This window comes from Falco rusticolus, chromosome 13, assembly GCF_015220075.1.
Source record: "Falco rusticolus isolate bFalRus1 chromosome 13, bFalRus1.pri, whole genome shotgun sequence".
Lineage (NCBI taxonomy): Eukaryota > Metazoa > Chordata > Aves > Falconiformes > Falconidae > Falco > Falco rusticolus.
The window spans coordinates 3,359,044-3,385,945 of NC_051199.1; the positions used below are offsets into that span (position 1 = coordinate 3,359,044).

At 51.3% G+C, this 26,902-nt stretch overlaps 1 protein-coding gene across 2 annotated transcripts; it reads left to right on the top strand.

Moving 5' to 3' along the window:
• Positions 1-4,930: 4,930 nt before the first annotated feature.
• On the top strand, positions 4,931-26,639 carry C13H3orf70 (chromosome 13 C3orf70 homolog). Of its 2 annotated transcripts, XM_037407549.1 has the most exons (3): positions 19,897-20,565; positions 20,893-21,034; positions 23,463-26,639. In XM_037407549.1, exons 2-3 carry the CDS (start codon positions 21,001-21,003, stop codon positions 24,017-24,019), a joined length of 591 nt encoding a protein of 196 aa, XP_037263446.1. In that variant the 5' UTR covers positions 19,897-20,565; positions 20,893-21,000; the 3' UTR covers positions 24,020-26,639. The 2 variants fall into 2 exon arrangements, with proteins under 2 accessions (XP_037263445.1, XP_037263446.1); XM_037407548.1 differs by lacking the exons at positions 19,897-20,565; positions 20,893-21,034 and adding an exon at positions 4,931-5,136.
• The last annotated feature ends 263 nt before the right edge of the window (positions 26,640-26,902 follow it).

Sequence of the window (26,902 nt, forward strand, 5' to 3'; positions counted from 1 at the left end):
GGCACTTAGTGGGTTTTCAGACGAGCAGAGGGCACAGTGAGAAGTGCATGTGTGCAGGCAGGAACATAGCTACAGGCAGGCAGGGAGGTGGCAGATCTCTAGAAGAGAGCAGAGCAGGGGAGAGCGAACCAAACCTGCTCCAGGCTTGATGCTCTGGGCCAAAGTCTCCCATTTCTTGTGTCTAGTGATTGTATCTTCTGGTCTGGTGTAGGGAATAGGTTGGTCTGGGTTTCCTTCTCAGGGACATTGGATGTCTTAAGTTTTACTTTTTATTTTAATAAAACTGCTTTGATTATCTAATGGCAGATTATATGGTATCATATGGGATAGCAGAAAAAAGAAAATGTGCTTGTTCTTTGTTTTTTCTCAATCCCTTCTCTGCATGCTAGAATTAGATAAATTTTCCTGTTTGTGGAGAAGTCTGTGTCTGAAAAGACCGCATGCTGCTTTTTTCCTAAATATGTCTTATTTTGCCCTTTATCTGCCCCTGTCCTTCAGCGAGTGAGAGTGCAAAACCAAGGGCAGGAATCCATTCAGAAGTCACAAGCCAACCCAAGGGCCCGGTTCTGGGAAAGATTTTTCTGCAGGACCAGAGAAAGAGCTAACTCTAGGCCCCGCAGACGGCTGTGGTGTCCCCCAAATCACTTGTGTGCCACATCCGAGAGCAACCCAGCATTTGCTCGAAGGTGAAGCACTGCCTCCGTGGAGCAGGCTCCGCGTGACGTGTTACACAACAGCACTGGCTGGTGCTGGCGGCTGTCGTGTCACCCGCAGGACAGCTCTGGACGCACACTGCCCAAGCTAACATCCCCTCTCCCGTGCCTCGTGCCGGGCGTTCACCCATCCCGGGGAAGAGTTGGGAAAAGGCAATTCCCCTTGCAGCAGGAGCAGGCTGCGGAGGAGAGGGCATGCCCTTCCTCTGTAGGAGAGATGCTGGTCGCAGGATATGGAGACCTACCAGCCTTTACCCCGTGGCCAAAATACCTCTCCTCACCTGCAGCACGTTTGTGCTGGTGCATTTGATACGCCCGTTCCCCTTCCGACCTCCCTCACAAAAATTACTGAGAGTATGGGCAGTTCACGCTAGCGATGCCTCTCCTGACAGAAGTTCATTTGTAAATTTCTATCGACCAAAGCAGCGCAGCATTGATTGTTCGGTCTGCTCTGCGCCCAGCCAGCCGGCAGTGACATTGCTGCTGCGAGAGGTTGCATTCGCAGCTCCAAGGGGCAGGCGCGATGCTCCCAGCCGCTGGCAGGACCCCGTGGGTGTCCCTGCCTCTCAGCAGCTCTGCTCCCAGCAGGGTGGGAGCACGTCAAAGGGCAACCGCAGCTCCATGGCCCTCAGCTCTGCAGGGCAGGAGCCTGTGCTCAGCAGCCCGTCTCAGAGCCCTTGGTGTCTGCTGACGTGCGGTCTAATCAGAAAGCACCAGCCTCTTCTGTGAGCCTCTCTGGTAAATGGTTAGAATAACAGACTTGCAAAGTCCCTCATCAGCTCAAATACCCAGTGGTACCAGAAATAATGCCCATGAGTGAAATGTTTCTTCATTTAACAGGGAGAGAACACAGCCCCACGCAGAGGAGCACTTGTTAACCACTTGGTACGAATTATTTTTCCAACCTGTCTTTTTAAACCAGCTTAAAAGACCAGTGTCTTATTTTCACTCAGCGAGAAAATACCTGTTAAAAACGTTTTTCAGGTAAAGCCATGCCTACTGGCGAGGAATGTCCCCGGCTCTGCTCACTTGTTGCAAGTGTGACCATTCTGAGCTACGTGAGCGTGACCTGAGGTCATACAGTTCTCCAGTGTTGTGAGGCCTTGGTGAGACACGTTGCAAGCTGGCTCTAGTCCATCCTTAATCTTTGGGCCCTGCTTCTACTTTCATGTGAGTGTCTGGCTGCGTACCTACGCTTTCTGCACAGTGGGGATGCTTGTTTTCGGTGCTGAGGATATTCAGTGTCAGCCCTGTGAGTACTTGCCGTCTCTTACATGCAGCTGCAGAATTGTTAGATGTCTTTAATTAAGTCAGTGAACTCTGCCAGTGCAGCAGATGCCTCCATTAACTGCTCAGCCACAGGCATTTTGCAAAACAGTGGAGAATGGGAGTGCACCAAAGGAGAGAACTGCTTTAGCTTTGATCAGCGTCCCCTGCAGCACTGGGCCTTCAAAGAGAGGCGAAAAGCTCTCTGCCTTATAGCGTGCGAAGAAGTGCTGTCCTGCAGCACATGCCCAAATTGCACGGGGCACTTGAGCCTTGTCAGAAGCACCCACACCCATTTCTGTAACACGCAGCTCACCTCCCTTTTTTTTTTTTTTTCTTTCTTTTTAACAAGCAGTGATTTCACAGCCTAGGCTGGGTCTGACACCAGCTCTGGAGGTGAAACGGTGGCAGCAAGGCAGGGCTTCATGCCAGCAAGTAGAAGAGGCCATTCTCCTTGGGCTGAGGGTCTCGTGGGAGCTGAGCTGCACCCCCTGTTTGCTGCTGGTGGGCTCCAGGGAACAGGAAGACAACAGGGCAGTGTCAAAGAAACACCTGATCTTGCAGTTTCTCCTCTGCTTGCAAACAGCTGAGCAAGGTCTTGAATGTTTGCATATTTCAGTGGGACACAAAGCAAAGGCAGGCAAGCCTTGAGGAGCAGTTCAGGAAACTCGCTTTCTGGTGCAATTAAGCCCGGAGGGGTTTAAAACCTACAGCCCTGAGAAGCTCCCTCAGCCCTGGTGACCAGTGCCAAGGAGGGCTCAAAGCCCCTTCTCCTGCCCAGTTAGGCTGAGTTTAACAGGTCCCATCCCTGAGGCGCAGTGTAACCTCCCTGCCACCCTCAGCCAGCTCCGATTGCTTTTGTCCCAGCAATCAAAACCAGCCCCAGAAACGTCCCTTCAGCCTGGCGAAAAGCTCTCCCTTGAGCTGTGAGCAACCAGCCTGCTGAGAGGGAGAGGTTGTAGCCCCCACTTGCAGGTCCCAGGAGGTGAGGGCATAAGCTGGGATGCGGTCGTGTGTGCCCAGGGCTCGCCTGGCACTGAGATGCTGCAGGAGGGAGTGAAAGACTGCCCAGGCCCATGGGAGGGCAGAAGGGCAGCAGCAGGCCAGGTACGTGTGGCTGCCTGCGTGTGTGGCGTTGAAAGGAGCCGGGTGTACTGTGGGTGAGTGTTCCAGCCCTCCCGCTCTGGCGTCTGGCCCATCTGCTGAGGCACAGCACTCGTCCCTGCTCCCAGCAAAAGGGAGGGTTCAGTTCAGAAGGGACCAGCAGGAGCATTCTGTGCAGCCTCCGTCACAACACAGGCCAGAGGCTTCCCCCAGCCAGTCCTGCACCATCCGGCCGGTTAAACTCCATCCTCCAGCGCCTTTGCTCCAGGAGGAAGGGTGCTGTGGGTGTGCAGGTAGGGAATATTGCGTAAATGCATGTGGCAAACGGGTTTGGCAGCCTGACCGAGGACAGGGCAGCGCGGGGTAGGAGCTGCTCACCAGTACGTGCTGTTTCGGTGGGCCGCAGCCTCATGCCTGGCTGAGCACCGACGCCAGCAGCGCTGCGGTGAGCTGGTCTGTGCTGCAGGTCGGGGGCGACACTCAGAGGTTGTTCGAAGTCTCGGTGCAGCTCTCTGCTGTGCAGTTATGACCCATATCCCTTGGTTTTACCCATAAAGTGCATAGCTGATCACAGCAATGCACCTGCACCTTTGTTGTTCTTGAGCTGGTTTTGTTGGCAAGAAGCTAATGATTCTCTCAGCACATCTTCAAGAGGGTGTCCAGCATGGAGACACCTCTGGGATCTATCCTAGGACAGACACCAAAGGGACGATCTGGGAATATTCTGCAGAACACAGAAAAATAAGTATTTTTTGACTACTTCTGACAAAGGGCTATTAGGTATTGCACAAAGAGAAGTGACTATGAAAATCAGCAGTTAGATTTCTGTTCTAACAGAAAGCTGACTTCAACTCTCTTACTACTGAGCAGGGACAATAAAAACACAATTTACTTTCAAACATACATGGAAACAAGCCCACCACTACACTCCGGAAACCAGATCATGTAGCCACCGCTCAAGAAAAAACCCACACTTGGCATAATCCAAATTTGACATAAAGATACGATCACTGGAAAATAACAATAGAATTTCATACCATTATTAACCAGAATTGTATCTCCTGATTATTTTACAAAATGGAAGCCAAAGTTTATCAGTGTTTTCAAAACCACTGCGTGCTTAGAAAGAAATGGTTCTCCTGATGGGATGACCAGGGAGGAAGTAGCATGAAGCACAGGAGACAAAACCAGCACTGGCTGCGCAAGGGCCACGGGTGCGAGCGGCTCGGTCTCCTGCTCCACCGACTTTGGCCCTGCCGGGACCACCTGGGCCCTAAAACAGCCACGAGACGCGCCGGGAGCGGTCACCGGTACCTCACCGTGTCACCGAGCTCGCCCTCCTCCTCCTCCTGGCGCTCCTCGGAGGCTGCCGCCCGGGCGGGAGGGTGCCGAGCCCCCGGAAACGAGCCCGGCGGGGCCAGGGGAGCTCCGCCCGCCCTGGCCCGCGGCTCCCGGCCCGCCTCCGCCGGCAGCCCGGCTGCCTCGGCCGGCCCCGCTGGCTGCCCGCGCCCGGGCGCTCCCGCCGCTGACGGGACGCCCCTGAGAGCCGGCCGGCATCTCCCAGCGGCTCGGCACCGGCGGCGGCCGGGGCGGCGGGGCGGGGCGGCCCCACCTCCGCCCGGCCCGGCCTCGCACCCGCGCCCCACCGCCCGGCTCCCGGGTGTTCCGCGCACCGGGGCGGGGCGGGGCGGGGCGGGGCGGGGCGGGGCGGGGCGGGCGGCCGGGCCCTGCCCGCGGCGCTGCCCCCCGCAGCGCTGGGCGGGCGGGCGGTCCCCGCTGCGGCTCGGCGCCTTCTCCGCCTCCTCCTCCTCCGCCGCCACCTCCTCCTTCTCCTCCTGGCCGCTGCGGCGCGGGGGCTGCGGGCGGAGCGGCGGCGCCATGAGCGGGGCGGCGGCGGCGAAGAGCGAGAAGCTGGACGAGGCTCAGGCGCTGGCCCGCAGCTGCGCGGGCAGACCCGACTTCCAGCCCTGCGACGGGCTCTCGCTCTGCGCCACCCACAGCCACGGCCGCTGCTTCCGCCTGCACTGGTGCTGCCACCTGGGATGGTGCCACTGTGAGTGAGCGAGCGCGCGGTCCCGGCGGTCCTCACGGTCCCTGCGCGCCGTGCCCCCTCGCCTCAGCGCCCCCCCCAACTCGCCTCAGCGCCCCCCCCAACTCGCCTCAGCGCCCCCCCAACTCTCCTCAGCGCCCCCCCAACTCTCCTCAGCGCCCCCCCCAACTCGCCTCAGCGCCCCCCCTCGCCTCAGCGCCCCCCCCAACTCGCCTCAGCGCCCCCCTCGCCTCAGCGCCCCCCTCACCTCAGCGCCCCCCTCACCTCAGCGCCCCCCCCTCTCGCCTCAGCGCCCCGGCCCGGCCCGCAGCGCTCCCTGCCCGGGCGGCCGGCGGCGGCTTCGCGGGGAGCGCGGGGCCCAGCCCGCTGCGGCGGGACCCCGGGGCGGGCGGCGGGCCGTGGGTGACCCCCGTCAGGGAGGGCTGGGGCCGCTCTGGCGGCATGGCGGGGCTCCTCAGAGGCGCAGGAGGCAGCGCTGGAGGATGCACGGAGCAGGTGGTGCCCGGTGCAGCAGCCGGTGTCGAGCCAACTCTGTCGAAAAGGCGCCCGGTAACGACTTCGATGTCTGTACTCGGGGTGCTGATGTGTGTAACCGCGGAGGCCGGGATTGAACCCTGGATGTCCAAACATAGTTTGATGAATAATTAATCGCACAGAGCCTTGAGGAGCAGGCTTTTCCAGCAGCGCGTGGGTGCGGGGTCGGGAGATGGTGATGGGGCTGCGTGCCTGGGTGGCGTCTCGGAGCCCGGGGGCCGGGGTTACAGTCAGACCCTCGGGTGAGGGTCGCTTGGTGCTGCTGGAGGTGTCCCTGGACTCCTGGCAGCCCGTCCACCTCATCGGCCTGTCGCCATCTCTCCTTCAAGTCAATCTCCTCCGTGGAGTCCCCCTCACACGCACTTTCTGCTCATTTTGCTTAATGGAGAAAAGGGCCTGCCTAGAAAGCCAGCTTTTATTTGGATGAGAGCGCCTACTTAAATACACGTTCTAGGAATTTCACCTTGATTTGGGGTTCATTTGAAATCAGTTTAGAACAATGGTTTTTTCCTGTGCCCTGGAGTGAGGACTGTGTGGTGGCACAACTGTCTGCGTGAGAAGGTGCCACAGTCACCTGCTGCGCAGGGACGTGGATGGCTCATGGGCATTTCCTCAGTGACACAAGTTATGACCTGGATATACTCTTCCTAAATTTCTCTGGCCTCAGTTATTTGTGGTCATCGTCAAGACATATGAGCTGATAAGCACTCTAGCGTACAGGATCAGAGCTCAAAATGGTGTTTATACACTGGAGATGTTACCTGAAGTCATTTGGGGATGGTCTGGGGAAGGGGAGGTTAAGTGCGGAGCTGGGAACACCTGGAGAAGTGACATTGCAGAGAAGGATCTGAGGATTAGGATGGATCGCAAAACTGAGTGTGCGTCAGCAGCAGGAGGCCTTTGTGGTAGAAAATCCAAAACCAGAACCCAAGCCTTCGCTTGGGGATGCATTAACAGGAGCATTGCAAGCATGCAATTTAATTAGTCTCCTCAGCTCGGTAATGATGAAACCAAACTGATGGGCTTAGTTTTGAGCATTGCACTTTAAAAAGCCATAGGAGAATTGTGGAGGTTCTGTAGGAGATCGCAGTGATCAGCTTCGAAAATATAATTTACAAGGGGGTGCAAAAGCAAAGGGGTTGCTTGGGCTGTAAAAGATTCAGGGAGGGAGGGAGGGAGGGGAGATGAGCTTTGCAAAGTGTAGAGCTAGGCTGGCAAAGAAAGCTGTGTTCTAGTTCTCTACACAGACTTGGAAGATAACCAGTTATCACTTAGTTGTGGCAAGGAACGTTTAGGTTTGGATATTAGAAAACATTTTAACTAGGAAGAGAAATGAAGCAAGGGAACAGAGTACTTGGGAAGGTAAGGAATCGTGGTCCTTGAAGGTCCTTAGGGAAGGCTTAGACTGGTGTGGCTTAGGAGTTAGAGCTGATTCTCACTTGGAAGGACCGCTTGAGATCCCATCCAACCCATAGCTTCCCTGTGGCAACCATAAGATTTAAAACGAATTCTAGGTTTTGCAAGGAGTACAGACTTCCTTCTGAATTCCTCCTTTATGGCTAAGGAAACTTGGAGATACTTTTGCCCCGTGAAACTGTGATTTTAAAGGAAGTCAGTCATGTACCTAATTTTCCTGTTTAATCATCTGAAAGCATGAAGAAGTGTGCTCCCTTCTTGCCCTCTTATTTCCTGATGCAAATTTCAGAGCTAAGGATCTCTTTGTATCCTGCTCCAGCAGAATGGGTTGAGTTGGACTTAAAAGGGGTAAGAATGAGGCCTATAACGGACAATTCTATAGAGGTCAGAGCTGTAATTAAACAGTGTTGGGAGTTATCTTTTATAAACGCAGTGCCGTAATACTGACTTGGGAATCCTCAGACTGTTCTTGAAAGTGGTTTTCTGTAACCCTTAAGAGCTGTATTGGGGTATGGGAAACTCTACATCAATTAAAATGGCCTTTGAAGTATTATTTTCCATCAGTGTCCAAGGTCCTGAAGAATGTCAGCTTGGCTAAAGTGTGCTTACACTGAAAAATTACAAAAACTCACCACCGCGACGATGAATAGATTGTCTCCTCATGTGTATTCAGGATCACATCTGCTTACTTCGGTGACAGAAGCAATTTAGCATGGCAGAGCAACTTGGCTATAGAAGTAATAATTGAGAAAGAACCTAGTCTGAATTCCCCAAAGCCTTTTTTGTTAGCATGCTCTGAAGTGAGCAGTACTTTAAGCACTCTCTACCTCCAATGTTTTTCTGTCCGTAAAATGGCAATAATAGCTGGCAGGCGAGATCATAGAGTTTAGTGTTTAGCGTATCCAGACAGCTCTGGAACCTCAGGTGCTGTGGGTATCTGTATCACTCTGTGTCTAAGCCTGCGAGTTTATTTTGGTTCGTTTTCAGTCTCTTTCGGGCTTGGTGGGGAGCAGATTTCCCTGTGAGGTGGGAGATGATTCTCTAATGTGCCCTCGTGCCTGGGGAGCTCTGAACCCAACTAAAACCTCCGTGAACAGGCGCATGCAAAATGTGCAGCCCCGGTGAGCGTGGGGAGGCTGCAGAGGCGAGGGCTGGCAGGGTGCGCTGGGCGTCACTGGAGACACCTTGCTCTGTGGATATCAGGGGGTCCAGGAGAGCAGGCAGCACCTCATGTCCTGCTGCAATAGGTGACCACAGCACCCTTCCCCTGTGTGCTGCCAGACATCTGCGCGCCTGCCAACTCCTGGCTCCATGTGGATGCGGGAGGAGGGCTCAAGCCTCCGGAGTCCTCTTCCCTGCAGGGAAGAAGGTGCTGGCCCAAGAGATGTTCGAACTTCAGCCCCGATGCTTGTCCTGTTACACATTTCTCTTGCTTGCACTGCGCGCTTTCAGTCTGTCCCTGCGTGCATTCCCCTTGCCAGGGTGACAGCCCTCTGTTCACCTTCTTCCCCTCTGACAGCCTTGTGGGGTTTTGTTTATTAGATGCTGGTTGAAAGCCTTAAATTACTCAGATCTACTTTTTCCAAAGTCAGAGAAAACATGCGCCGGAGGCAGGGCTGCGGCAAGGTGTCTGTCTTCCTTTTCTCGCCTCTGGATTTCCACTGTGGCTCTGATTTGCACTGATGCTGTCAGCAAGGCTGCTGGCTGTGTGGCGGTACCTGCTTCTGTCAGAGGGGATCAGATCTGTGAGGTTACATCTGTCCTGACAGCGGCAGTTTGGCTGTGTTTTGCTAATTTTACTTCCTAAGAATTAGCTCACCAGAGAAAGCATCACACTTGATAGAATTACAAGATTGGCTTCATCCCTGGACAATGCAAAACCAGGGTATTCTCTTACAACTGTGTTCATTCTTTTAATCTGAATATCTTGCATTATGTTAAACACCTTGCAAAACTCTCAGTATGTTATGCTGCGATTAACAAAAATACGTAATGAATAATGGTTCTGCAATACTCTTTTCACAGCAGTTGTATCAATAGATGGTAGTTGTGCTACCTTGCACTAGCCCTTCTGTGGTTTTCTTTTTTTTTTCCCCATTTCAGCATCAAAAAAGCAGGCTTTTAGTTACATAAAGCCTCTTGCATATCTTATATTGAAAAACAAATGCAGCAAACAAATTTCAGTTCCACCACTTTAGTGAGATTCAGCTGTTTGGATTGCTTACAAGAAAACAAACCGAGCATGGGTGGAAGCTGTGAGGTCTCTGTTGGGTGGTCAGAAAGGGAAAACAGTTGCTAGGCTCAGACACGTAAAAAGATTGTGGTGGCAGTATAGGTTTTAAAAACCACAAGTGCTCCCCCACCCTTGCGTTTTGCTAAGCGGTGTGTAACATTGCAGGTGTGCCTTGAAATAGGTTCCTGCTCCCTGGTGCATCACGTAATTATGGGACTGTTATGCCCGGAGTTTAGATCCAGACCTGGCAGCTTCTGCGTGAGGTCAGGCAGGCTTGGCAAGAAACCCAAGAAACTGTCATTTCTCGGCCAGGAGGAGAAAATGGGTTTACATGATGGTGGCATGCCACAAAGGGCGTGTGTTTTCTGGGTGGTTTGGGGGACAAGGACTTCTCTGATTTTGGCTGTGCCAGCACATATGCTGGGGATGCAGAATATTTACATTTCTTCTTCATCTGCCTGCTGAATGAGGAGACAAGGGTTTCTCTTTGCCCTCAGAGCAGGCTCCATCGCTTCCTCGTCGTGGCTGGTTTATGGGTGCCTGCAGGTCCCCCGGCGGTGGCAGCCCGTCACAGCCTGGCGTCTGCGGCCGGACTCTGCTGTGTGCTGGGGCGGTGTGAGGCGATGATCCGTCTCCCACAGCGTGCTGCCAGGGGAATGTAAGCAGATCAGTACAGTCACTGCACCTGTGTGTGCTCTGAGCAGATATTTGTTTCTTATGTTCTTCTCTACTCAAAATACCAGTGGTTTTATTTTTAACATTTTAAAATAAAAAATGTGTTTTCTGTCCCGCAAAACTGGTGAGAGCTCTCGGTCAAGGCCAGCCTTGATTATACCTCTTCCAGAGAGCAGGCTGTGGCACTGTGTCATACCGCATCCCCTGCCTGTCCTCTGGCAGGGTGCACACCCTGGCCCCATGTGCCAGGTGCTGGTGTTTTCCCCCCGCTACGCAGTGATGTGTGCAGCATAATACGAGTTGCTCAGTGCACACAAGCAGCGTTGCTGTGGTGTCTCTCCCACCTCTCGAGCGACAGAAGCTATCAGCAGGGGCTCTGACAATCTTTGAAGCCCGTGTAATTATTCAGAGCCCAGTCAGCCTGTGGGAGCCGTAAGCGGGGACTCGGCAAGGCAGCCTTTCTTTCCTGTAACAGACCGCTGGTAAGTGAGCCAAAATGGTTATTGAAGGTATTCAAGTGCGTCGTGACAGAGCTTGGGGATCTAAAAAGGAGTCGTGTCTTCCTGCCAGCCAGCTTCTATTGATTCCATCCACGGTTAGAGAAGCAGCTGCAGCCCTGGAGGGACCTAAAACACGCCCCGGGTGCCCTGCAGCGTTGCGTACATTGTAGATCTCCAAAAACCTTCCATTTTTTCTGGTGGGTTTTCTCTGCACTGTTTTTTGGTGGCTACGAAACGCTTTGCCATGTCCAGGAGAGAGCAACAGGGCAGTAGCATACCGGTGGTTTCCGTGTGTCTCTGCCTGCGGCAGGTCATGTGTACTGGACCTTACTGGAAGTAGCCAGCCTGGCCCTGGTGACGGCAACTTGAATTCCCAGTGGTGCTGTTCCACAGGGCAAAACTGTGTTCTGATGATTGAGTTGCTGGATAAACGTGAAAAGGGATTTGTAACGAGCTTATGTTCTAAATTCTGAGTCTGAATTATTTAGAGTAGCTCATACATTTTTCTTTGTGAACGGAGCAGTGGGGCTATGAACTCTGGGGCTGGGTGTTCTCTGAAAACATGGCTTGTCTTGGGGGGAGGATGATTGCAAATCCTAGGAGAAGCAGGCGTTTTCCATCTGCTTTTGCTGTGAAAAGGATTTGAGCGTCCATCCGGTTCAAGTCCGATGTCTGGACAAAACATTTGTGCACAAACAAGGCATTATGCTGAGCACCAGGCAAGAGCCGCAGAAAGGGGGATTTTTCAGCTTGCAGTGGGAAAAAACTTTTAATGAGGCTTTGCTGCCTGTGGCTGTGCAAGATCTTCCCTTCACCTGTATTTTGAAGGGCTCTGATATTCCAACTTCATTTCACAAAGACGTACACAATGAAGGAAAGAATGTCAGCTTAATATATTCTGAAGTGTTACTCCAAGGGAAAACACTTATCTGCCGGTTTTTATGGGTGCACCATTCTGGACCTGGATTGTGTACAGCTTTGTTATAATCTGCAAATCACAGTATGAATGTGGTATTGATGCTGTGTCTCAGAAAGGGAACCCACGTGTAGATTCATCATACCCTGTGGGAACATCAGCACATTTGAAGGAACCTGCTGGCATTCGTTTTGCGATCCTTACTACAACGCAGTTATGTTTAGAGACATGCATGCTCTGTTATTATTGCTATTATTATTATTAACAAACCCCCTGATACCGCTTAACAGGAATAGACCACAGGAATATCTTTGAATTCAAGTTACTTGCTGTAAGTATATCTTGCAGACTAACTCTTCTAGTTACAGAGAAATCACTGCGCTTCTTGCTCCGAAAGTCCTGAGAAAAAGGGGCCTTGTGTACCAAAACACTTTCTGCCAGCCAGAAAACCTTGTTTGTCATGCATGACTATGAGGCTGTGCTGCATACCTCTGTCTGTCCATCTGAGGAGCGTAATTCACAGAGAATTATGTCTGCTTGCCCAAAATGATCTGCTAGTAAGAGCCTCCAAGAGTTGCAGATAAAGGACATCTCTCTCTTGAAGCTGCTTGAAGGGTTAACCTGCTGTTTTCATGAAGCCTGCTCAGAACAGGTGTGAAATGATGAGGCTGTGGATGTTTCCTACTGGAAGCAAGTACTTCCGAAGGAAAAGTTCATGAATGCCACGTCCAGTCAGCTGGTGCATTTGTTTGTGAGTTCAGGAAGGTCTGAACAGCTTCGTGGTGAAGGCTGAGCCTCTGCTCCTGCTCACAGGTCTTCATTTGGGTAGAAGGCTTCAGGCACTGTTCTCACTGCACAGTAGCAGCTTGAAGATAAAATTTGTACTGGAGTACAGTGCCTGAGGTAAGCGTGTAGCTTCCTTCCTGGGCTCTGCAGGTGAGGAAATCTGTTTGCCAGCTTGAGTCTGTGAGCGTGCTTACTCTGAGCACCTAAATGCAAGAGTGTATGGCTGCAGTGCCTTCTGGCACGTTCGCCTTGCTCTTGTGGCTGTCAGTGGATGTTTCGTGTGTCTTAAACTGCATCCCGTGGTCATATCTGTCTTGCGTTGCCCTATGAGACAAACTGAGCCCTGAGGTTATAATCTTTGGGGTTTCCATCCCGCAGCTCTGCAGAGCTGTCCGTGCGCTCAGGTTGCTGGAAGCTCTGAAGAGGGCTGGCGGGTACTTGGCACAGGACCTCACATTGCCTGGCAGCGCCTGTGCGCTCATCAAGAATATGTTTTGTTGCTGTTCATGTTGATGCAACCAGCAGAGCTGGGCTTGTAGAGAATGGACATCTTGGGGGGGGGTTTATGTAATGGCTCTCAATCTAACCAGCTCTGCCTTACACTTCATGACTCACTTCGAGCCTTGGTAACTCAGTTCTGCACATTGATAAGGCTGTACCAGAAATTTTTGTTTCTATAAAGGACAAAAACCAAAATGCTTTACTCGCAAGCATTGTAAGATGTTCCAGAATGATAGCTGTGACAGTGTGGGCTTAGCTGTTGATGGATGGCACAGGCTTATACTAATGTAAAAAGCTCGTTGACAGTAGATTGGATTCCAGGTAGTGCATATATATATCCTTATATATATGTATCACTTCTCCCCCCTCTCCACACATAAAGTGACCCTGTTCTATTGTATTGTGGTTTTTATTCCAGCACCTTCATGAATTTATCTATCCACAAGATACAGAGTATGTTTTCATAATGACTTTGATTCTTCCACTAATCAATTTTTATGTAGTGGCTGATAACAGAATTCAAGTGCAGTTAGCGCAATTTAGAGACGTTTTTGCCAATAGTTGAGTATATTCACATAGGTGAAAGTCAAAAACCTACTGGGAAAGTAAAATCTCATTGCTTGGCAACTGAGCCTTGTTTGTAATATACCCGTAATTTAATTTTGGCAACCTAACAGTTGGAATTTATACATAACCTATGTTGCAAAACAATTTCAACAAGAGGCATCCATTTGTATTCTTGTTCTTGCTGGTGGCTGTGGAGTTTGAGAGCCCATGTGTGCTCTCAAAACTGCTTGTTCTGCTTCTCTCCCTGTACCCATCCCTAGAACGTTTTCCCTGCTGTGCCCAGCAAGAGCGTTGTCCCTTTCACTGCTTGACGCATGCTGCCGGTGCTGGAGAGACCTGCAGCTGTTCCAGGCAGGGTGCTTGGCTGCTCCACGTTTTGTGCGTATAGCTGCCTGTGGTGTTTGGATTTCAGTGCTTTGCTGATCTGGAGCCACATTCCAGGTGTTTTCACTCACTCACAGGTGCTGCTTGTCCCTGGTGAAAGGCTCAGACCGTCAGGTGTGCCAGGGTGGACGGATCAGCTCCTGCAGTCCACCTGTCTGTAGGCAGGGCAGGCAAAAGAGGGACTCACCTTTGTCTTTGTTTCCCCTACCCTCTGCCTCTAGACCTTGGCGCTCCCCAGCTGATACTGTGGGGTCTTGGCTTTCCTGGTGTGAAACCAAGGGTGATGCTTTTACCTCTCTGCCTGCGTTTGCTCACCCTGCTGCAGCAGCAAGTGCTGAGTTTGCTCCCACCTGCGCTGTCCAGCTGCTCCGAGCCGTTTGCCCACTGCGACACGGTGGCCTGCCTCCGCGCCGCCAGGGGTGGTACTTGGTCTTTTATTTTTTCATGCAGAGCATTGCTGGCTCCCACAGCCCTCCAAGGGAAGGGCTGGTACCACACCTGCACACTTCGGCTCTAGACATATTTTGGGCATAAGCAGGGAGAGCCGTTCTTTACATTCTCCAGAAGCGGGTTCTGTAGAGGCTTGTATTAGAAATGTGAAGATTGGTTTGAATGAAGTCTGAACAAAGGTGTGTGTAGATCAGCAGCAGGAGAAGCACTAGGAGGAGGGTTAAAAGAATGGCCCGTATTGATAATAAGGACGCCGTTCCCAGCAGTGGAGTTCAATGTGGTGTTTGTCAAGCCCGAAGGCTCGCACCCTGGTAAGGCCACCGCGCAGATGACTTGTCAGCAGGAGACCCTGTACTCTGACACCAGGACGGGAGCAGCACAGGTACGGCACATCACCTACGCCAGGGTCTCCTGTCGGCCCACCAGGAAACCAGGCTGGAGCCATAAAGATGCCTCTATTCCAATCTATACAAAGCAGCCTTCTGCCTCAGCTGCCTCCTGTCAGTGCAGAGCACGGGTCTTCTTGAGTGGTACAGTCCTTTGGAGAGGACTTCCCCTTCAAGAACTCATGAGCTGTTCTGTTTGTTTGAGAATTCACAGGAGAACATTCCCATCGCATACAGGGGCCCGCGGGTGCCCTCCTGCAGCAGGTACTGTGCACCTGGGAGGCGGCTGTAACTTGTCTGTGGTGCCTGTGATTTCTCTGTGCCAGGAAGCGCCATGGGGTTGTAGGTAGCTTCTGACACTGATCTGTGCTTATCCTTCTTTGTTACCATATCAGCACACTGCCTGTCTGCGTGAAAATGATGGGATGCTGAAGCTTGAGCAGATGGTGCACAGGGATGGTTTTGTAGAATAAATATTTAGCACTGAGCCATTTTTTGCTATTTTCTCTACTGAATTTCAAAAATATCTAGCATAACTTGGGGGATACAGTTTTTCAGGGAACCGTGCAAAGAGCGACTGTTCTCTCCCTTGGGGGTGGTTCTGTAAAGGGTTGTTGGAAGGCAAATACCCTTGGTTCAGAGCTCGGGTTGTGATGGCCAGCACCTAGCTGCTGTTACTAGTGGCAAGCTGCCTTGTGGAGGTGACCCAGAGTGCCTGCATGCTTTTCATGCCTGCACTGCCACGTGTGCACGTTCTGGAAGTGCAGCGTGGGGCTGTGCTGGGGCTGCCCTTAGCAGTACCCGTGTTAAGTGTGGCACTTCCCACAGGGCACTGAAAGGAGCAAGCTCCTTGCACAACACACGTGTTGGTTGCTTTTTGGGGTATTGGTATTCTGTTCCCTTACAATGGTTAGTAAGCAAATATGGCCCTTTTAAGAGGGCTTATTGGCCGCATGAAATATTTCTCAAGCCTTCGGGGTTGCTTTTCCTTTACGCCTGGTAAAACCGTGTAAGCAGTGAGAGGAAAGAGCAGAGATGATGGAAGGAAGCTCCAGGGTCTATTTGCATTTAAGAGTTACCTGCTCTTAGGACAGACGTAAAACCCTGAAAGGCTTGGGCAGCTCACAGCGTGTACCATGTGATCCTTTTTGTATTTAAAACAAATGAAGACAAATGGGCATTAACATACAAATCTGCTGAAGAAAAACTTTCTGATCCCGCCCCCCCTTTCTTGGTTTCCTTTGAAAAGCTTGTGGCTCATCAAGTCAAAGGCTGTCACAGCTGTCTCTATACAGCACCAAGAGGGAACACTTCTTCACATGAGAACTAGCAACTGTACAAAATCACTGCTGGGGGAGCCGCTGTAGAAACGTTGCTAGATCAGTTCTTTTCTGTGCTTAGGTGAGATCAGGAAGGGGATGGATTTGTTAGTGCTGTGATGCAGCTGCTTCTGTGAGAAGGTGCTGGTTGAAATGGCAGGCTTCTGTTAGGTCAGAGCTTGCTGATGTTTGCTGGTGTAACTGCTAAGGCCCTCTTGCATGACTTCTTTTGTGGTGGTGGGGTAACTGGTGTGCCTTTGCAGAGTTGTCTTGTGTCCTTGGAGTCTTTTTTACGATCCTTTGCTGTGCCTTCCTAGCTATGCCAGAAGTACTGGAAATGTGCAGGATGCTCTTCACGTTCCCTGCACTAGAAATGTGTTTGAACAATCTTGATGCTTTTTCAAAGTTGCTTGGAAGAAGTGCAGGGCAAAAATATCTCTTGCGTTAAGGTGTTGCATATCTTTATCTATGAGGGTCCTTCAATATTGATGAGCGTTTCAGTTATGCATCGTCATAACCACCAGTGGTGCAGTTCAGCTTTACTTGGGGTTGTACTGTAAATCTGACAGTGGCTCAGTGTCCTGAAACATTTTTCTTTTTCTCTGGTGCCTTATTCCACATCTCACATCCCCAGTGCAGCCCATGATGTTTTGCTAGATATGACATGGTGGCTATTCAGTGTGATACAAAGCAATAGAAAGCGGGTTAGCAGTAATTTTTTTTTTAATTTTTTTTTTTTACATGTGCCATCTGTAAATGTACTCCGGACTTCTCCTTCCATTTGTTCTTGCCCCTCTGGAAAAGCTATTACTGTGCTCTAAGCAAAGTGTAATTTGAAGCTATTATAGTCCTTGGTGAATATTTATGGTTAGGGCAATCTTTGTTTGCAAAGGTTTGTTGTTCCAAGCTGTGCATATAATTGGAGAGAGAAAGAAGGAGGAAGAGCGGAGGCAGTCATTTTGTTTGCTGTTGCAGCCGGTGGGGCTGGAAGGCAGCGTCCCCGTGTAGGTGTGCAGACCAGCGTCACACTTCCAGATGACCCTTCTACTCTGCTGAACGCTTCTGAAAAAAAGTGTGGTGGGTACCTCAAGCAGGCGTAGGGTGCTGAGTGCCTGTCAATACACATCTCCAGACTGCAGCAGCAAGCCTTGCCTTGCTTTACTCTGCAAAGGAGGAAAACCCACCGTCTGCCCCGACTTTGTTTTGTCAGTGGTGAGATGATACCCAGTCCCTTCCCGCGCAGGGGCTGGGGCCAGCCCAGGCTGGTCTGTTGTGGCAGAACTGTCTGCCACCTGTGCCACCCACCACCCCGGGGATCCTGAGATCTTGGAAAACCAGCTGGGTGTTTGGCAGCTTACGTGCTGTCCTTGGGCAACTGTGCCAATCCAGGCAGCAGCACACTACTCCAGCTTGTAGCTGTCATCACCTGCGAGACAGCTTCATTTAGACGTCAGAAGGGTGTGCATCCAGTCAGCTCTTCCTAAAGAGGCAGACTTGTCTCTCCTGCCACACTGATGAGAAATGAAACAAACCCTGCTGGAAGAACGCTTGGTAGTTCTCCATATTTTGCTATGAAGAAAGCCAGAGCTTGAGAAGCTGATCCATTGGTTTCCCCATGCAGAGAGAGATGTAGAATAGCAGCCGTGCAGTGAACTCCCTGTGGAATACTGCAGAGTCCCTCCAAGCTAATACTGTCTCCTGTTACACATGCATTATGAATACTTGCTTTGCCTTCATTCCTTCAAAGCTGTGTGGTATTTAATTAGAATTTGTTTATGTTCTTCATAGCGGGACCCATTTTCTTCTCCCATAACCTTATTTTTGTGGCAGGGTTGTGTGCGGCAATAGGAGGGCGTTGCACAGCTGGAGTGAGAAACCTACCTGACTTTGCAACAGAAGGTCGCCGGTGCCGTTACAAAGGTGTAGCTTCGGGCAGAAACAAGTCACCCGCGTTTAACCAGCAGCTCTCTGCCGTTAAACCATGGGAACCAGCTGCACACGCCCTTCGTGCACCTTTCTGCGGTAGGAACAAGCAGCTGCCTAAACATCAGCCCACATGCTTTGCCCTGCGGTTGGGGTCCCTGCTCCAGCCCCTCTGAAGCATCTGCCGCAGCCGAGGGCACTGAAATCTCCAGTGGGATGAGCGCTGGTTCTCCAGCGGCGCCTGGGCTGGGTGCTCTCACCGCAGTGCTCAGCCGGCTGGGGCACACGGAGGCAGCTCCTCAGCGGTGCTGGTTAAACGGAGCCAGGTGACGGTAAATAGCGTGCAGCGAGCAGCTCTGCGTTAACCTCACCGATCTTGGGAGAGTAGATGAGCTGGCAAGATTGGAGGGTGTAGAAATATTTGCCCAAGCAGCTGCAGGGGCAAGAATACTTATGAAAAAAGCTTTTATGTTTCAGTTAAAAGACGTCTAAATGTCTTGCGTGCAAACAAATCTGCATGGTACATATCGCTGACTTGGAGTCTTAGGATCCACAACGGAAGGTCCACAGCTATCTTTACCACTTTCTGAAGTGCAGCGCAATTCACGTTGTTATTTATTAGGAAATAAAAATAATCCTTCAAGGCAGCATTTTGAGAGGGTAAAACTTGAGAATTCGTTATGAGAAATCTCACTACTGAAAGATGGATTTATTCTTTTTTTTTTTTTTTTTTTTAATATGCCAAGCACATTAATGAGTGTCAGAGGTAAACTAGAATGCTGAGACGAAGGGAAATAGAGAATAAAATCTTTAAGCTGTACCTCTGCTTATTTCATGGTTAAGTTATTTTGTATTAGCCACGGAAATTGCTGCTGTGTCTGTTTGGTGAGGATGCATGCAGACTGCTCAATTAGCAAAGAATCAGAAAGAAGTGACCTCGTGGCTGGCTTCTAAAGGCTCTTACTTGGTTTTTTTGTAAGCAGGAGACACTACAGTACAGCTTGCAATCGATCACCCACGTAGTTCTGGCAATCAGTGCCACAGACAGGCTACACTGATCCCTCTCTGCACACACCCACCCACCCACCCCAGTGTGCATTTGCTTTTGGGGGTGAAAAAGTTTCCAAGTTGCCTGAGTTTGCTCAAGATCTGCAGGTCATGACAACTCACTGCTCTGCTGGGTTCTGCCTTAACCTGCTGGCAGGTGTCACTGCGGCAGGGTGCCAGGGCTCTGGTGAACAGCATCCATCTGATTTGGCAATAAAAATCCTATTTCTGTGAACAGAGAAGCAGGAAGATGAGCATTGCCCAGTACTTACCTCCTCAGACACATATGAATAGTTCTTTTGCAGTTGGGTATTGGCTTTACTGCATGCTAATTCTCTGGAGGATTAGTTTTTTGGGGCTTTGGCAAGGGTCAGTTGAATAATGAAGAAATGGAGAAACAATCAGTCCTTTTTAGTTGTGCACAAACGGCTGTCACTGTCGCTGAGGCCCGACAAAGAGATGCAGTGTTCCTGGAGAATCACGCTTTGCGAGCATGTAGCAGCAGAAAGTGTAGGTACCGGCACAGGCTCCCGGCGGTGACAGTTAAGCGCAGCCTGCACCCTTGCTTCTGAAGTCTCATTGTCTCGCGTTTCATCGTATCGTCTCTTAACATATGGCTGTCATGGGTAATTGAGACTTATCATGAAAATGGTTTTGGCAGAGCCTGGTTTCACACGTTCCCTGTTAAGCACCCAGGAGAGGCACGGGCTGCTGCTTCCTCCGAGCCGTTTTGCCACGGTGGTGGTGGAACTGTGGAGCTAGAACTGTGACACTTCTCCATAGCTGCTATTACAGTGCTCCAGAGCGTCCCAAACTTCTGCAAATGCAGCAAACTGCTTTTCTCAGAATTCGGTGCTTGATTTTCGGACACGTGTTTGGCACGTGCGGTATTTTTCCTTTACGGAATTGCTGCCATCCGCGGAGGCAGCGGTGGCAAGTGACCCAGGAAACGACTTGTGGTGCAGCGTCTCGTCTGGCATCTGTATTTGTGCAAAACTGTCATTTACAGGAGCATTCATCAGTGCAGCTCGATTACAGAGTTCTTCAACTGACTTGGTTGGAATAAATAGGCAATAAATTACATGCTAGCATATTTAAAAGGAATGTGTTGGAATAGGTGCTCAAAATACTATTCCGTCATAGACTTTTGCCAGCTGTTTAAAGTCAGCAAAAATATTGCTGTTTATTTCAGCGGGAGTTCAAGCAGACCAAGATGTATTTTAAGAGAACTTGGGGACTTGTGCTTTTGGGATAATTTTCTGTTAAAAAGACACCCCTGCCAATCCTGCAGGCTGCAGGGGGAGGGGATGATCATATTTTTCATTTCTGCATCTATTTTTCTTGGATGCATCACAGCTGAGTGTTTGCGTGTGTTATGTGGGGTAAGGAGTTGTGAGGCCATAACCACAGCTGAGTCCGTGCCCCAGGCTGTGAGCACCAGCACCCCTCAAGGAGGGACCGGGTCATGTGTTAAACCAGAAAGTTTAATCTGTCTAAAATAAACAAACTTGGCCCTAAAACTAGCTGAAACTAAACAAAATTGTACCGGAAGTCTAAAGAAATGCAGAAATCTGTTCATGTAGAAAAATCTTTTTTCCATTGGGCAATTCCTGTTTTACCCTGGCAGAGTTTGTCCTTGGAACGTGAGGAGACGGTGTCAGCCTCTGGAAGGTCACACAAACGGGGAGCTGAAATCCTCTGTGAGCAGAATCGCCACCATTTGCTTCTACCCTGAAATTAACGCCAGCAGGGCAGTTTTCAAACACGCAGAGAATTACCACATGCTGCTGCAATGGTAAAACAACCAGCTGAGCTCCGGGGTAACACCTCATCTCCCCCTGCCCCAACTTGTTTTTTTCTTTTTTTCTTTTTCTTTTTTTTTTTTTTAAGTCGTCAAACCGATGAATCAAAGATTTGTTATTTGATGTCCATGCTGTAAGCTACCTTGGCTTAAATCCCCTGCTTGCTCCTCCCAACACCCCCAGCCTTCTGCCAGCACCTGGTGACTATTTTAAGTGGAAAAATATAGTCCCGTTGTGCAGAGACCTGGGGGTGGGGGTGGTTGTTTTTTTGGTTTTGTTGGTATTTTTTTTAACCTTGATCCTGTTAAAATCTTCACCAGGGCCTGCCTTGGACACTTCAAGAGAGGTGGCACAAAACTGAGTTGAGAAATTTTTCTTTCACTGACAATGGAACGGAATAGGAGCCCACACAGAATCCCTCCAAACACATGGATACGTACAGCACCGTGGTTTCAGGCGAGGGTAGGCTGCGTTTCTGTTTCCGTGAGCTGAATTTTATCAGATGCTGTTCCAACCAGCAGCACTCTAATCAGCCATCTGTGTGGCTTTGCAAGACAGTAGCATATTTAACGTTCACTAATTTCAAAGTAGGATTTCTGGAGGCCAGACCGTGGCCCAAAGCCATGGGCAGCCGCTGTTGCAGCGGAGCTGAGGTGAGCCCACCTGCCCGGAGGAGCTGTGTCAGCAAGGTCTGAAACACGCCCGAGGGACCCCATCCCTCGGTGACTGCCGGGACCGAAATCCCTGCGCTGCCGCTCCCAAGGGCACCGGCGCGGGAAGGGCTCCGCTCTGCCTGCGGCTGAAGCGTTGCGTTGTTTGATGCTAGTGCTTAATTCCTCTGAGTCACAGCAAGTTCAGAAGCGAGGCGGTGGGATGTTGGGAAGATGGCAAGGGCAGAGGATGGCTTTGTATTTTCTGCCATCCGGCCGTAATTAAACAGGAGGGAAAAAAAGCTTGTTTTATTTTCACTGAGCTTTTTCAGTGGCTTTGTTAACAATCATCATTCCGCAGATCACAGGAAAAAAGTGCTTGATGAGGCATTTGAGGGGAGCTGGTCAGATTTATTCACAACATGTTCTTTCCTGCTGCCACCGTCTTGCTGCTCTCAGTCTGGCTTGGCTTGCTGTTCTTTCCCATGGCACGACTCGGTGGGCTCTTCTCTTGGGCGCGCCTGGTGCTCCTTCCTCCGAGCCTGCTTGCTGCGTTCGCTGGCCTGGCAGCGTGCCTCTCCCACGCCCCGGGGCTCCCCGGGGCTCTCCTTCGGGCTCCGTGCTCTTTGCCGTGTTTCCTCTCTTCTCCCTGCCCTTCCGCTGTGGGCATCTGCAGATCCAGCGGAGAAGCGCAGCCGACTTCCACGCGCGTTCCCCTCCCAACGCCACAGAGCAGCCGGGGTGGGAAGACCCTTCCCCAGCGCTGGAGCCTTCCCCTGCTGGCGCCGGAGCTGGGCTGGCGAAGCACAGCCGGTGCGTGGGCCCCGGCTCCTCGGCGCTGGCAGAGCCGTCGAGCACCCGGGCTGCTGCGGCCACCAGCCGGGGTCTCAGCCTGGCCCGTTGCCAGCGCTTCCAGCGGGCGGCTGGGGCACCGGCTGCCATCCCGACGGGGAACGTGCAGGGTCAGGGCCCTTCCCACGGATGGATTCCCAGGCTGAGGAGGGGATTTTGTACTGCAGAGAGGCATGGCGGCGGGAGCGAGTGAGTCCATCCTTCAGGAGACGACAGCCCTTCTGCTGCTGCTGTCCTGGGCCCTGCTCAGCTCCCTGAGCAGACACGCAGTCACTGCTCCGGTTTTCCGAAGGGACGGGCTGCACCTACCTCCGAGCTGCTAACACAAAACCAGGGGGCAGCTCTCACCACAGCGCAGCCGGAATCGTTCCTGCAGCAGGACTTCGGCAGCTTCCTGCTCCTCACCTGGAGAGCTTCAAGCATCAAAATGGTCCTTCGGTGCTTTGATACTTTTTTTCAGCCTTTGCAAAGCAGTATTTGCAACTCGTGCATCAAAACTCTTCTGAGCCCCACTGCTTGCAAGTCTGCTGGAAATTCGTGCTTTCATAGCGTATGAGCCCCTAGGGAGACATGAATTTTTCAGAGGCTTCGTGCAAATAAAATGCAGCATTTTACAGTCTCAGGCATAGCCTCAGGTTTCTCAGTTTTTCCTGACAAAGTACTGATTTTCTGCTCTTTTATTTATTTCTTTGCTCTTTCAGCAAAGATTTTCAGCTCACACTTGGTTCAGCTCTATATAACCAACATAATCCTATTTTCTTACTACTTAACCAGATAATCAAGATGCCAAAAGCATTTATATGGCTTCAGAATTCCCTTATTTTCTGCCTTCAAATTCTAATTGCAGTCATGTATGAACCTCTGGTTTATAATACAGAAAAACACGATTTAGTCCCCAGAAAAAAAGAACATGGAAACACATGCAGGGACATTAATTGTAATTTGGAACAGTAATAATATAATAAGATTTTGAACATTGTAGCGAAGGAGTAAGCTAGAACTTCTCTGTGTTCAGTGGAAAAAAACCTCCAAACAACTCCCTGAGCATCTTTTCAGTTTTCTTTCCCCTAGGAAGGGGTGCAGGCAGTCTGTCCCACTTAGCTCTGGAGCGGTGCCCCTGGAGTTAGTTTTCCAGAGTTAGTGATGTCCTACAGATGTCTTTGAGGCAGGGGCAGGGAGAGGAGCAGGACCGGGAGGAGGAGGGTTATGCTTGTCTGAAGTTGATTGATCAGAGGATGCGTAGGAGGGGAGGACTGAACACCTTGAGGCAGCTGCTGGCTGCAAGGAACCGTTGGTTATTGTCAATGGCCGAGGGCAAGCGTCGTGTCGTCAGTGTGTTTCTAACTGAAGGATCATCCTTAAACACCGCCCTTCTGTTTTCCCCACAGGTAAATACGTCTATCAGCCCATGACACCCGTAGAGCAGCTCCCCAGCACCGAAATACCCATTCGCCCTCGGGAGGCTACAAACACCATCCAGATCTCCGTCTCGCTCACCGAACACTTTTTGAAGTTCGCGCCCGTCTTCCAGCCCCCCCTGCCCCCTGACTCCCCGCAGTTCTGCACGATCGCAGACCTCTTCATTGACAATTACCGCGTGAAATGCATCAACGGGAAGATGTGCTACGTGCAGAGGCAGCCTCCCCCTGTGCCCCACAAGGTAAAGCCTGAGGAAGTCCCCGTTCGCAATGCCTTAATCACAAAAGAGAGCAATACGCCAAAACCAGATCACTGCTCGTCCCCTTCCAGCTCCGAGGACTCCGGGATCAATGCGGTGGGGGTTCACTACATGGAGTCGTGTGACGAGGACACAGAGGGGGTGGCCGAGCTCAGTTCAGAAGAAGATTACAGCCCGGATAGCAGCTGGGAGCCGGACGAGTGCCCGCTCTTGTCACCCTCGCAGTGCGAAATGGAAGTGATTGAGACTATAGAAACCACTGTGTGACCCGACGTGTTGGTGTGAGAGCGGGCCACTTCCCACTCAGTAATGTTGCTTTTGTAGTATTTATATTTTCGGTTTTTTCTGACAATCCCTTTTTTTCCAGTGCACTTGATATTTCGGATTCCTCATGGGAGTGTGGTCACAGGACTTGCATACTGGTGACTAGCAGCAGCCTGAGCAATTTTAACACGTTCTCAGCCTGATCAGATCTCCCACGTCTGCACATAAGGTAGTGATAAATCTTCAGACTTTTATAGCTGAAATAGGCCCTTTCCTTGGTCTGGGTTACATCAGATCCTACTTCTCCTACGAGGACGTTCCACTCGAGGTGTTTCCACCTGTCAGGATGTTTGCAGTGGGCCTCCAAAGCACAGCGGGGGAGCTGGTGCAGCATGCCTGCGAGCAGCAAAACCAAGTTGCCCTTACTCTTTCTCAAACAGCCACGCGAGGTGCGGCAACAAGAGGCTCTTTCCGTCTCTGTCTGGCCCTGCGCGTTGTCCATCCTCTTCTCCAGTGCTGGTGCGACCCTTCTCGGAGGCTGTCGCACCGCTCTTCCAGCGGGTTGGTATGGCAGGCTAGAGAATGCACAAAGTGCCTCCAACTTTTCTCCAGGCTATGCACCGAGCATCTGCTGAGTTAGATCAGGCTCTGGAATCTCCTGAGAAGGCAGCTGTTGCTCCGGATGGGGGATCAGTTGCCTGGATCCAGCTGGTCCCTTTGCTCTACGTGGATCTCGGGAAGGGGATCTGGCTTTTGCAGCTTGGCAGGAGGGGGAGCAGGCAGAGATGAAGCGTGGCATCTAACCAATACCATGCCAGACCGGGGTGTAGAATGACAGGCGAAGGAAGTGACTACCTCCAAACACACAAAATCCGCCCTCAGCTTTGCCTGCTGCTTCCTCCTGTGCTGCTCGGTGCCGGACACGTGCGCTCAGGACCAAACGGCCTCAGGGCCTGCGTTTGCCCGAAGAGTAACAAAAAGTTTATCAGCCACACCACTGTGTCGGCAGAGCTTGGGAACAGCGTGGAAGTGCCGGGAGGTGGCCTACGGGCTCGGTGGTGCCGTGCTTGTTCAAGAACAGCCCCAGGTCAGTCTTGTGGGCCAAGGAAGCTTTGGCTCCGGCTCCTTGGCGCCCGGCTGGGGAGCGGGTCCTGAACAGGGCTCTCCTCCAGCAGCCGCTGCCAGCGAGCTGGCGTGCTGGCCCTTTGGCTTCAGCCCTGCCTGACAAACACATCGGCCTCAGATTTCAGTCAGCTTGAAGCAGCTGGAGTCAGTAATAACTGTGGTTTTAACAGCATTACTGAGTTTGTGTGTTTGCTGTTTACGTTCAGAAGTCACTGGTGAATATAAGGCTGTATAAATGTGTACAGTTTAGTGATCGATACTAGATTATAGTCCGTGTTATAGGATGGCTCATCTCTCACTGAATCCTGACAATGTATTACTAATTTTATACACTTTGTAATCAGTATCTTTAGAAAATGTTTAGGCAACAGTGTGTGTGTGTGTGCACATGCGCGTGGGCTAGGAGTTTACCATAAATGGGTATAAAGTAATACTGTCCTTTTTAGACTAACACTTTCAGACAAAAATAATAGGTTTTATAGTTTTGATGATTTACATTAAAAAGTGCAATGCTTGTTAAATGAGGAACTTGGGCCATTGCATGAACAGATATATTCTCACAAGGCACCTGAAAATACTCTGTTTTTCTGAGGGCTTTTAAACGAAGGCCGTAGTAAAACAGTAGGATTTATTTATTTATTAAGTGCGGGGTTGTCTTTCTCAGTTAACTAAGGTTTCTAACAACGTTTTAGTGTCTTTTGCCCATTCAGACACATTCCATAGGTAGAAGGAAGCATTGTGTATAAACCTACAGCATTTATTCATATTTAATCTTTCAATTGTAATCTGAGCGAAGAGTTGGAAAGCTCGCTCGCGTGCCTGGCCTGTCTGAGCTCCCTTCCTGGGAGGACGGGGTGGGCGGCAGCTGCACCCCCCAGGGGGCTTCTTCCCAAGGACAGGGTGCTCCTCCCTAGCCCTCGCTGCGGTGCCAAGCCCAGGAAAGGGCACCAGGAGCCCCTGACTGGGCACGAGCTCACCATGCTCGCCAGCCAGTGGGAGCCACCTCCTGCTCCCGTTCGGGGGCACCGGCTGTGAGCGTCGTGAAGTGCAGCGGGGTAGTTATGACCCAGACTTACCGTAAGCTCCTGCGGTCTCGCAGGTTCCTGTCACTGTCGTCAGGATACATTCTTTCTTAACTGTAAGTAATTAGCAATATTCACAAGCTGTGAGTTGTCTCCTACCCAGGATTTGTTCAGATGTCTTAAGCACAATAAGCTGCCTCTTCCTTCTGTGGTACCTGTAACCGTCAGTGGAGCAGCCTGGTGCGGGACAGGGCTGGCGCGGGACGGCGTCTCAGCAGCCAGCGCAGCGGTGGGTTCTCACTGTGCTCCATCACGCGCCCCAGTTCAGAAACACGCTCCTCACAGAAACGTGATTTCTTTTCTTTGCACAAACACTGGCGTAGACGTGCTGTAAGAGACGTGCCCTGGGCTCGTTGCTCCACTCTGCCAGGGAGAGGTGTGTATATTTCTTCTTTAATAAAATACTAAACAACGGAGGTTCTGCTTGTCCTAACTCTCTCTGGATCCTCCGTACTAGGGTGAAACATTCTGGTGCTTCCAGCAAAGGAAGGAAAGCTTCGGATGGTGGCACCTGAAACCCACCCAGTGCTGGGCAGAGGCATGTAATAACCAGGTGGAGCACACCAGGCCCAGCCCCAGCTGGGTTTGGGCCCCGGTTAGTACTGGGGCTGGTGGGCAGCCTCAGGGCCCAGTTCTCACCCGCCTGCAAAAAGAGCTGCCCCAGTCGGGGGGCAGGGCA